The 13,013-nt window shown below is 38.4% G+C and overlaps 1 protein-coding gene across 2 annotated transcripts in view; it reads left to right on the top strand.

Moving 5' to 3' along the window:
• LIMK1 (LIM domain kinase 1) overlaps positions 1-13,013 on the top strand; it is an 83,476-nt gene that overhangs the window by 57,272 nt on the left and 13,191 nt on the right. For both annotated transcript variants that reach the window (XM_083140060.1, XM_083140059.1), the window contains 3 exons: positions 2,637-2,861; positions 6,412-6,566; positions 8,436-8,542. In XM_083140060.1, coding sequence (XP_082996186.1) covers positions 2,637-2,861; positions 6,412-6,566; positions 8,436-8,542 — 487 coding nt within the window. The remainder of the gene's footprint in view (positions 1-2,636; positions 2,862-6,411; positions 6,567-8,435; positions 8,543-13,013) is intronic.

Here is a 13,013-nt window from a genome sequence, read left to right as displayed (position 1 = left end):
CATACAATGTGATGGCAGGTGCATGCTCTAATTCTACCAGAATGGCACTGCTTTTTTTGGTGTCACAGAACATTACATTACAAAGTGAAAGATCATGGGAAATGGCCTTCGAACTTTTATACATGGTTTTGCTAGTTCCTTCTTTACTTTTTCTAAAAAAAAAACTTCAGAAAACATATATACTTTTTCCGTGACCAAGATAACATTTGTACGAGGCACATTCAGGACCTTCAAACTTGGAGTTAGTAGCACAAAATTTCTTCCATTAAGGCATTTACACACTCCATATGTATAATATTATTTGATCAGTAATACAAAATAATTTTTATTTTATTTTTCCTTATCTTTTCTTTCATCCAAAGTACCATTACAATCAGAACGTTCCAGCTTATTTGAACCGCATTGCACTTTAGTATTGCCATCTTGAATGGAATACTGTTGCCATATTCAGAAAGTGCAGGATTTAACATGATAGGGCTCCGTAAACATGAAAAATCAATGGAAGTGTCACAAAATCATGGAATGACCCTGTATGGTTTCATGTTGGCGGTCCGAATTATTCCGTTGAATAATGGAGGAATCGCTTTTCGCGAAGTGTTAGCTGCTGGATGTGCCCCACACCAGTCTCTATTCAGAGGGGGAAATTATTTTAAAATTATTACTTTGAGGAAAGGGATATTGTGGCAAAATTTTATTTCATGATTAATGACATAACTGAAAACACGGTACTTTTAAAAGGGGGCCAAGTACAGTGCAAACGTATTGAGAAAATCCATGTTTCTGAAATTGTCTGGTCGGTGTGTTACACAGAAAGGTGTCCATGTTCTCATTTAGTTTCATCATTTTCTAAATTGTATTATAATTTTAAATAAAAGTTGCGTGTTGAAGAAGAATTATATGCATAATAGAGTTAAAAAGAAATAATTGATTGATAGATTTAGTTTATTTTAGTTGGGTTTCTGGCATTTTAGGCTAATTGGGAAGATGGGGATGTGTGATGATATGATGGCATTGACAAAGGGGCACTCACAAAGAACACCTATGCCCAGGCGGAGATTCGAACGTGAGGCCCTTGTCGTAACACCCTGTTATAACCAATCCACCGCGAAGGTCAGCATTAAAAAAAAATAAAGACTAAGTGACGATCAAGTGATCCATTTCTTTAATGCGAGAAACATTTACGAGACTGTTATTGAAGTAGCAAATAATTTTTACAAGCAGCTTTAATATAACAAATGTAAGAGGGCTAGGGCCTGACAGAACGGCTTTTTCATTGGGTGATGCGTTGTCAGAACATCGAGTCCCATCGTCACTGTTTTCTGACCATCAAGACGAAGCACCTTTATTCTCAAATATCTAATCGAGACTAGCTTAAAGTAGAATCTGGAAAAATACGTCCAGAGGGAATTGAGTTTCTACTTTTTGATTATAAGGTGAAAGCGTTAATCACTACGTTATCCTGTACAATCCCTACCCCAAATATTTCAAACAGCAGTAGATGAGATTCAGGCAATATGTCATATTTTATTTTCTAGGGGCTCTATTTTGATATACTACTTTTTTATAAAATTCACAGCTCCCCCCCTCCCAATCTCTAATCCATCCCGTGCCTACCCTTCCAGAGACAGCATGCTTCGCCACTGGTGGCACATGTGGATTTTCAGCCCCAAATTCGGCAATTGTGCCAATTTACATAATCACTCATGTGGAATATGGAGAAACTAGTACTCACTTTTATCCGCGAAGCTGTTTTTTTCTTTTTTGATTAATTTCAGTGGCCACTGCCACCATCCTCGTTGGAACTTGCTGTACTGTTGCTTGGCGTGCATCTTTTTTTCTGAGTTCTCTGGCTGCCACGCTGTTGTTAACTGTGTGTCTCTGTCTGTGTTGTCTGCTATTTCCGGGCGATAACTGTTGTAGTAGGGGAATCCAAGTGTGGTGCGCTTGCTCGCTATCGATGTTTAGCTCGTGCGAGAAGTGCAGCATGGCGTGCGTTTCCTTGATTTTGGTGTCTACGAGTGTGTGGGCAGTGTGTTTGACTTGAACCTTTTGAATTGTATGGTTATTGTATTTGATATGTTTAGCAAGACCAGTAGTGGGTTGGGCTTTTTTCGCATCTGCTAGGTGCTGTTGGATCGTTTCATTGACAGATCTGATGGACCTGCCGATATAATGTGCCTTGCATTCTCACTCTGCATCGTATACACCTGGGTTATCAAGGGGGGAGAGGAAGTGCCGTTTGTGTTTGTTCAGTTTATCAGTTATTTCGGAATTGTGTTTGTGCACTACTTTGATGCCTTATGGGAGAAGGGCTTTGGATATGCGGTTGGAAGTAGTGGGATGGTAGGGAAAGGCAAACCATTTATATTGGCTGCTAGAGGTTGATTGTGGCTGGGTTGCATGGGGATGGGTTGATTGATTATTATGATGACAACATGACAGGAAATGAAAACACATGAACACAATCTTTTTTGAGTGACTGAATTAAATAAAAGCACTTACATAATAAATACTTCACAGACATGAAACCCCACCATTCATTCTTGGAGACCCTGTATAACTTTGGAAGTATTGGTATATACATGTTCAAAATTTCTTCTGAATTTTCTCCTTTAATATTAATTAAAATTTTACAGGACAGGACAGTTGTGGTAGCAGACTTTGGGCTGGCACGCATCATATCACAAAACAACATAAACTCCGACAGGAGGCGCTATGGCAAACGGGGTACAAAGAAGTGTGAAAGGAAGAAGAGGTATACTGTGGTCGGAAATCCCTACTGGATGGCCCCAGAAATGATGAAGGGGAAGAAATACGATGAGAAGGTGGATATATTCTCATTTGGGATTGTGCTCTGTGAGGTAAGTTATTAAATAATGTCGTTACCAGAGTTAGGATTTTTAAGTGCGCACCTTTTTTTCGTAGTGAAAGTGAGACCTCTCTGGAAGGACTCAGTGTGTGAAATGTTGCCTCAACGTGAGAATGGAGCTAATTTTCCAGCACCTTTTTTCCCCTTTTCTGGGACATTTATCTATTTTCCCCCTTTTTCATGTTCTTAATCGCTTTTCCTCCCCTTTTTGTGTCCTTTTACTTGTGATGTTAAATATATTTCCACAGCAAATCATTGAATTTTTATTTTCTTTTTTTGGAACACTTTTCTCTTTAATTTTCCTGTAGTTTACGGTTATTACAAGCATAAGAAAACAGTTTTTTCTTTTGAGAACACACGCTCCTTTCATCAGACATTTATTTTCATTTTGACTAAAGATACAGTTATAACAATGGTTAGTAATTTTTAAACAAAAAGAAAAGAATTTTTGTTTAAAAATTACTAACCATTGTTATAACTGTATCTTTAGTCAAAATGAAAATAAATGTCTGATGAAAGGAGCGTGTGTTCTCAAAAGAAAAAACTGTTTTCTTATGCTTGTAATAACCGTAAACTACAGGAAAATAATTGTATCATGCAAGCAATGCGTACATACAAGAAAAACTATTTTCTCTTTAAGATGTTTTCACATTGTTAACTGAAATTGAATGTATTTAAACTGTGCTTGATTGGTGCCTATTTGAAATCAACAATGGAAAGACCACTACTGATATGCACCAGATCGCCGTTATTTTTTTTAAGATAGAAGGAAGAAGGAAACGCAGTTTGGTCTTGGAAGCAGTGAAGCAACAATGTGTTTCTGAAGTGGTGGGTTTCACGTTTCATGTGTGAGCAGTGGATAGATATTGTTTGTGGATGTAAGTTCCTTGCCTGCTTTTTCACTCTGTTAGTACATGTACTTTACCATGCCGAAAGTGCCCAGATCCCGATTCCTCAGTCTGGCTCAAGAATTTAAGCACGAGTTCATAGAAAGGGATGGAACTGTTGTTCGATGCACGGTTTGTGATACGGAAATCACATTAGATGAAAAACACCAGAGAGATCGCATCCAGCTCTAAGCATCAAAAGAACAAGAATCTTCAAGGAAGTAAATCTCGACAGTCTCTCTTACGCAATGCATTTGAGCAGTGTTCTTCCAAGAACCAAAATTTAAAGGAATTTAATGTTGACTTGTGTGCATCTTCTACTCAACAAGGTGAACCATCCGGCCTTGAAAGGGTTCCTTGAAAAGTACACGCGGTTGTCAGTGTGTGATGAGAGTACGTTAAGGAAAAATCTATATTGAACCTGTGTATGAAGAAACTGTTCGTAAAATTAAGGTGAAAGTGTCAGATTGTGATATAGGTGTCATTCTGGATGAGACAACAGACTCAATGCAACGATATGTTTTGAGCATTTTGGTTTTTCCTCTGACAGGTGAGGAAGTTAAACCCATGTTACTAAACATGTATGAGTTGCAGAAAACCAATGCCAGTACAGTGATGCAGCCATTTATGAATTTCGGTCAAAAACTGTGGCCTGGTGGAATTCGGTTCGAAAAAGTTGTTGTAGTTACTGACCAGGCTCCCTGCATGCTTTCGGCATTTAACCAATTGAAGCCATTGTTCCCTAAGTTAAAGCATGTAACCTGTTTGGCTCATGCCCTTCACAGGGTTTCTGAATCTATTAGGAAGGAATATAACGTTGTAAATGAGTTCATATTTGATCTGAAGAAAATACTCCTTAAGGTCCCGAGTCGCATTCTTGCCTACAGAGAAACTACCTGCCTGCCCCTGCCACATTTCCCCATCATTACTCGCTGGGGATCATGGATTGAGTGTGCTGCATTTCTGAGTGAAAAGTTTGAAAAAATTAAGGAGTTTGTGCTTTCCCTGGATTCAACCGAGGCATGTGCAATTTCCAAGGCACAGCAACTTCTCCTCCCAGACAAGATAGATGATTTGCAAAAAGAACTATTTTGTGTACATTCGTACAAGTACCTGTCGACAGCCATCAAAAGCTTAGAAGAATAAGGCATCGAAAAGGAATAACAATGGGATATCTTTACTACTGTGAGGGGGCAGTTAGATGGTTTTTCCGGAGACAAACTTGAGGCTAGTCTTGACAAGAATCCGGATGTTGTGGAATTTGCCACTTCCACAGAGTTGCCATTCCTAGTGTATACTAAGTTTACCGCACTTGTTTCTGTGGATGTAGAGAGAAGCTTCAGCTTATATAAACATATATTATCTCCGAAAAGACACAAACTCACTTTTAAAAATTTGGAAATGCTTAATGTTGTAAGATACAACAGCTTTGTGTTTTTCCCCGACTCTGGTGAATAACTGTAACACAACTTAAGTGTGTGATGTGTACACAGCTTTGAGAGAATAGCTTAGACTAACAAAATAAGAGGGAAAGTTTTTGATAAGTAGTATAATTATCAGCACCTTTTTTTTGCCCCTTTTTGGGTCTTATTTTAGCACCTTTTCCCTTCCTTTTTCCCAATGAAATTTGCCCCTAAAAATCCTAACTGGTCATTACACTGGTTAGAATCCGTGTAAGGACCTCTAATCAATGAATTTTAGGGCCATCCGTTGCTGACATTGCTCATTCAGGGTGGATAAAAATCATATTTGATGATTTTTATTTAAATTGATTTTTTAATTATGTTTTTTAAAAATACATGCTTAAGATTGCTTATCTGGTTTTTGGTACCATACATATACAGGGTGGCTCAATAAGTCACTTAACACCCCCGGTACAAGGCCACTGCAGCGCGCAACATGGAAATGGTGATGACCAATCTTTATCAGGCCAAGGGGGAACCACATTGAATTCAACTTCAGAATTTTAAATGGGAAGGGGGTCGTGCGACATATCAAAATGGGCTAGAATTTCACGAGAAATGCAATGGTGAAGGTTTTTTCGACGTATCTTTAACCAGTAAAAAGTTATGACTGAATTCTTGTTCCAGTTAGCTCCTTTTCGAGGTGTTAGAAAAATGCCTTAAAATTTGTTTAGCGCATCGGTAATGCATCGAGATCAAAGTGACGTCTAGGGAGAGACGTTCGCATGCCATTGCACATTATTTTAATCGGATACATCCATGAAGAGCTGCTCATTATGAATGGTTGTCGCGAACAATTACCAGTGTGACGCTTCCATTGAATTAAAAGTCCTTCACAGTGACAAGGCTTCCATGACCGGGTTATGCTACTCATTCATAGCTCCCCATGATGGTGGGCCCCATACACTGGCCGAAATCTCAGGGAAAGGTGTTACCCTTCCTCGAGGAGACTCGAACCTGTACACATCCCATAGCTGGAACCCAAGGTTTTGCACCTTAGACTGCACAGCCACAGTGCAGGACCTCCAAGATTAGATTGATTAATTAATAATTCTGTTTTAATTCTACCATGTATAACATCTCTTTTATTTGCATTAGAAAATTAGATATATATATATATATTCAAAACTTAAAACCTGGTTTAAGAGGCCTATCTGTTGTTACATGGTTAACTTTCATTTTCTTTTTCCAGATAATTGGCAGGGTGCATGCAGATCCAGACTACCTTCCAAGATCGTCTGATTTTGGGCTGAGTCAACATATCTTCAAGGAGAAGTTCTGTGCCAACTGCCCTGAGCCCTTCTACAAAGTAGCGTTCCTTTGCTGTGATTTAAATCCAGACAAAAGGTACTTCATATTTTTATTATTGCTTTACTCATTTATTAGGTGAATGATGCCACAGAATAAGATTCCATTATGGCAAACATACAGTATATGTGCATACATAGTTTTGTACATTACAGATTTTTACGTGTATATTTTGCTGTAGTGCAGTATGTCACTCCTTTTTTCATTGTGCATGTATAACTCTCTTGAATGCATATAAATTCAAGTCACGCGTGTGTAGCTGAAGATCTCTTACCAGTGTGGCGACGGCCACCGACCCAGCCTATCCTGTGGAACGCATCACTGCGGCGGAAGTTGCAACTGCGCTCACATCGTGCTGGATCTCTCGATTCGGTTCCCCCACCCGCTTCACCACAGATCAAGGGCGGAAATTTGAATCTGAACTCTTCCGCGAACTAGAACAGACCGTCAGCTCCGAGCGCTATCGTACCACAAGCTACCACCCATCCGCCAAAGGCATGGTCGAGCGCTTTCACCGCTACCATTGCTCCATCTGGATGAAGCCCTGCCCCTCGTGCTACTTTGGATTCGCACAGCTATCAAAGACGACCTTGCAGCATTGCCTGCCAAACTGGTGTACAGTGAACCTTTCTGACTCTCAGGAGAGCTCATTGTGCCACCAACAGCCACCCAGATGGAAGACCCTTCTGATCTGGTTTCCAGACTTCGGCAACACATGGCCCGCTTCGACCACAACCCGGTTTCCATCACAATCAACCCAGCACCTTTGTCTTCAAAGACCTGGCAACCTGCACCCACGCCTTTCTCCGTGATGACTCCGCACAAGGCAGTCTCCAACCGGACCACACCAAGTTCTCAGCAAGAACGGCAAGACCTTTACCCTGTGGCTCAACGGCCACAAGACCAGTGTCAGCATCAACCAGGTCAAACCAGCCTACACCTGGACGGCAGACGTCCCACCAAGCAAGGATCACTCCCAGACACCACCAAGCCCCTACCAACCAACCACCATCGGCGCAACCACATGAGCGTCCATCACCAACAGGTGACTACGTCACCCATTCCAGCCGGTGCATCACGTTTCACCTCCCATACAAGGCCTAACTCTTTCTATCCATGGGGGGGCTGGTGTGGCGACTGCCACCTAACAAGTGGAGAAGGAACTTCTTTCCACCAGACCAGACGTGAGGTAATTGACCAGAGGAAGGAGGGGAGAAAACACTGGACAAAAGAGAGGACAGTGAGTTTCGAGGCACGGTAGACATAGCAACGGAAACGGCTCCCTTCCCTGTGACTGAGTATTCGTTGTTTAATAGTGTGTTGTAATTAGTGATCGTCTAGAATAAATCAGAAGTATGACAGCATTCATTTACTTGGTGATTCTACCCAAACCAGTATTATATTGTAATGATCGCTGATTCTCCATATGGGAGATATCTTCCCAAAATTAGTTCAAGACCACAAGAGGGAGAGGTTGCCTGGTATACAGAACAGGCCTCTGGCAAATTTTGTAGATGTTTCCGTATTTTTGTCCATCCCCTGTAGATGATTTCTTTTTCGATGCACTTTCCTTCGTCGCCGCAGGGAAGGGAGTAATCAATAATTATTAATTATTTACAAATGCCTAAAAGTAATAAATACCTCTTTTGTAGTACCTAAAAATCCATTATGTAATTACAACAGGGAAATAGAAGTGTTCCCTCAATTCCAGGCTGGCCATTGACAATTTTCCAATATGCCTGCACCAGTTAATCTCTTTTATCAGGGCTCTTGTACAGTCCTGTTCAGATAGTGTCATATACTTCAACCATTCGACCCTATGAAATGTGCCACGTCATGTGAACAGCAGTGCATATTTTACATGTGTTGTGTGGCCTCTAAATAATAATTTTTATTCTTTATTTGCAGACCTCCATTTGAGGTAATGGAAGTATGGTTGGAAGGACTAGCAATGCACCTTGCTGTGGGAATACCGTTGCCATATGATCTGGAATATGACATATATAACTATTCAGGTAAGTGTGAAATGAGACGTACCCCCATTTGTGTGCTTTTAAGTCAATTTTGTGCGTAGTAAGTTAACTGGAGAATAAAATTTGCAAAATCCTCTGGGGAGGTTTGCCCCAAGTGTTCTGATTGTCCCATCATCCATCTTATATCACTAGATTTATGCCCAATAAAAGCTCAAAAGTTGGTGCAAAAACTGTACACATCTCAGGATCAAAGGGGTATGTAAAATGGCATATCAGTGTTAAAATGGTGGAACATAACCATCAATTTGATTTAAATACTATACTTATTACTATAAACTAAAGGCTACAAGATTAAAAATCAGCAACTTACGTGTGTGAGTATGAGATTTTTCGTACTACGTTTCGGAGGTTACACTACCTCCTTCTTCAGGTTGAAACGATGTTATTCAGACACCTGACATGGTGCCTCGTCGTGAAAGTGATGGTTAAGGATTTAGGTTAAAATGTTGCATGAAGGACACTTTCTAAAAAAGAATGTAAATTACACATCTAAAACCGCGCAATACTCATAAAAAACAAAAGAACGTCCAAGGCTGAAGTCGGTGAACTGCCGACCAGTGCTCGGGGTAGGCGAATGCAGAAGTTTTCTTTCTCCAGGTATGGGCTGACACCGTGCATTCGCCTACCCCGAGCACTGGTCGGCAGTTCACCGACTTCAGCCTTGGACGTTCTTTTGTTTTTTATGAGTATTGCGCGGTTTTAGATGTGTAATTTACATTCTTTTTTAGAAAGTGTCCTTCATGCAACATTTTAACCTAAATCCTTAACCATCACTTTCACGACGAGGCACCATGTCAGGTGTCTGAATAACATCGTTTCAACCTGAAGAAGGAGGTAGTGTAACCTCCGAAACGTAGTACGAAAAATCTCATACTCACACACGTAAGTTGCTGATTTTTAATCTTGTAGCCTTTAGTTTATATTTAATTGTGAGTAATTCGCACATTATCAGTATGTTACTTATTACTAAACACATAATAGCACGAGTGCGTATTACTCACTTGAGGTAAACTAAATGTTTTTATTAAAAAGAAAAAACTTTTTCTAAAAACATTAAAATTGCTCACTTACGATTAGCGAGTAGTCCAATGTTGATTAGAGCAACGTTTCGGTGTAACTACTTACCCCTTCTTCAGGCTTTTCTTGGCGTTGGTATCATGCTGCATCACGATAACCAGTTACGTCGGTGAGACTTTTTAACTGTTTAGGAGGAGGCATTTTTACATTGCACTTTCGGGGCTGTTTAATGGGAGGGATACATAATATGGAAGTTTTTATTAAGGCTTAGACAACATTCACAAATCACTTTTTAAACCAGATGCACCTTTTAACCTAATCCTTCTTTTAAAATAAGTGACGCAGCATAATACCAATGCCAAGAAAAGCCTGAAGAAGGGGAAAGTAGTTGCCCCGAGACATTGCTGTAATCAACATTTGACTACTTGCTAATCATAAGTAAGCAATTTTAGTGTTTTTAGAAAAAGGTTTTTTTTTTCTTTTTAATAAAAACATTATTGTGTTTACTTATTACTAGGAGCATGCATATTTAATTTTTGATGAAAACACAAAATGTGAAATAACACATTATAGTGTTAATTTTTCACGTTTTTTAAAAGGTGTGAAGTGCATTTTGCTACCATTTTTTGTCACAAAATGATGCGAAATGAACTCTTAAAAATGAAATTTATGGTTACGTAAATCACAGAAAATTGATTAATTCTGCTATAAATATTTCAGAAGCAAGAATGGACCCCTTTACACAGGAATAAACTTAATACTCTTGTTTCTATATAAATGTGCTGTTAGAAGGGAAATGTTAATTTTGTGTAACAAGTGTAGTTTTTAAATTAAATTTAGTTTTTTTATTCACGATTTTAACACTGAAATGCCATTTTATATACGGCTTTTGATCCTGAAATGTGCCAATTTTTTGTACCGAAATCTTTTATATTTTATTCACCATAAACATGTTACTCTACTTATTACACAAAATAAACTTTTCCTTTCTAATTGCACATTTATGTAGTTATCAGAGTATTAAGTTTATTCTTTTGTAAAGGTGTCAATTTTTGCTTGTCAAATATTTACAGCAAAATAAATCAGTTTTCCATGTTTCACATAACTCTGGGGATAATTCAGTAAATAAACTCTAAATTTTGGGCTTAAGAGTTTATTTCGCATTTTGCACTTCATTTCGCATCATTTCATGACAAAACATGGTAGGAAAATGCACCTTTCTGAAAATGTGAAACATGAACATTACAGTGTGTTATTTTTCACCCTGTGTTTCCATCAAAAACTAAATGGTCACTGTTCATCCCCATTGTCGCAATTAGCCAAAAGTAGTGCTATGCAGATACCACTATGAACTGATGCCAGTTCTGTTACTGGTCCCAATACCAATGCTTGAATTTAGTAATAAAATGTTTTCAAAAGGTTGATTCATACAAGTTTGGTAGTATTCCACTCCAATATATGCATCAATTTACCAAGAGTTTTGCTTTAAAGTATTCAAGAATTACATCAGAATATTGAAATAAGTAATACAGGGTGTAGCAGAAATATGGAGACTATTTAAATTTGCAAAATCTATATTACAATTCAGAATAACAATGAAAACACTTACATGACTGGAAAGTACATACAAAAGCATTTCATGTGATGCCTATGTCTTGAAAATAATGTCACTCAGGTGAGCACAATTCTCCCTCAAACAACCCTCTGCACTTCGATAACCTTGTGTAGAATCTTCAGCGGAATTTGCTATATTGCATCGCAAATGGACTCCCAAGTCATGCAACGTGTCAGGTCGGGTCATGTAGACCTTTTGCTTCAACAAACCCCCAAAAAGAAATCACACCCTGATGTGACATGATCATTCCTGGAAAAGAAAAGAACCCTGCTGTGTGAGCTGTGGCACCATCTTGCTGGAACCACGGCACCTATGAAGACCGAGCCTATGCAGTTCTGGCTATAGAAAGTCTGTCAGCATGATCACATATCAGTGAGACGACTTTCCAGTTACACCGCTAGAGATGCTGCACAAGGTTATGTTATGACTGCTGTACATCAACGTGCAGAGGTTTGTTTGAGGGAGAATTGTGCTCACTTTAGTGACTTTTTTTTTTTTTTCAAGACATAGGCATCACATGAAATGCTTTTGTATGTACTTTCCAGTCATGTAAGGGTTTTCATTGTTATTCTGAATTGCAATATACATTTTGCAAATTTAAATCATCTCAATATTTCTGCACACCCTGTATATAATGACCAAATGCAGTTTTCCACACAAAACTGATGCAAAATAAAAAGTAACTTTGAATTTTGCATAATTTCCAGGATAATTATGCTCCATTAAAGTGTAGCATGACATTTTTGCGGACCTCATGAAAGACCAAAATGCTGGAAATGTGTTGGTCGGTATCGGTAAATAAATTCCAACCTGTACTTTCTGATATTGATGCCACATACCTGATACATTTGTGTCGGTATTGGCTCATGCGTAGTCAAAAGTGACAGACAACATAAACAAGCTCGGCAAGAACACAAATTGAGTGGGCACTTTGCAATTTAACTACTCAAAAGAAGGATGTGTAACAACAAGGATTTCATTTGATTCCAAGTATTCTGCATGAATTTCCTTTGCAGATGTGAAAAATGATATTTTCTACTAGTTTTTATGTGATTTTGGTGAGGTTTTTGTGCAATTTTGGGTGGCAGAGGCCAGGCACGTATCTAGAAATATATTTCGGAGAGGACCAAACCAAGTGTCCCAGAAATAATAATAACAACATTCAAATTAAAACAATTCAATTAAATATTAATTTAAATATGTAAATTTATTAATATTGCATTTTTATTATTACATGGATACTTAAAAAGATGATATAAGAATATAAATATAACAGTACATATTTATTATCTAGTTTGCGACTACTTAATATCGCCAAATTTGTATAAATGCAAGGAAATTAATGTCAAATAGATGAAGAATTGAACATTTATTGAATAATAAACAAAGGATGTTCCTGATCAATATTTTGTGCATATCATCATAAGCAGTAGTGTGCATAAATCTCATTTGATAATGTTCTTCAAAGCAGTATGATCCCAATATATAATCCTTGTCTTCCAAGTTCATGGGAAAGAAATAACATCGATTACAGTACAACAAATGCTAAAAAGTACATTTTCATTATTTTTTTTTAGTTCTTGGTTGGTCTTTCGGGGGGGGGGGGTCCAAACCCCCTGGATCCCCCCTAAATACGTCCTTGGCAGAAGCCTAAAGCAGAAATTGTCTTTTTACTCTTACATTAATTGATGACTTATGATTTTTTTGTTACTAAATGTCTATAATCCCATTTAGGCATGTATTTTTTTAGTTAGTGAAGCTTTCGCCACATCATATGGCTTCCTCAAGAGTTCAGGCAAGAATCGTAAAAGTTTAAACTTG

Source organism: Lepisma saccharinum, chromosome 18, assembly GCF_977018435.1.
Source record: "Lepisma saccharinum chromosome 18, izLepSacc3.1, whole genome shotgun sequence".
NCBI classification, from domain to species: Eukaryota; Metazoa; Arthropoda; class Insecta; order Zygentoma; family Lepismatidae; genus Lepisma; species Lepisma saccharinum.
The sequence above is the reverse complement of the archived record's forward strand: the minus strand, read 5'-3'. Positions and strand labels throughout refer to the sequence as shown.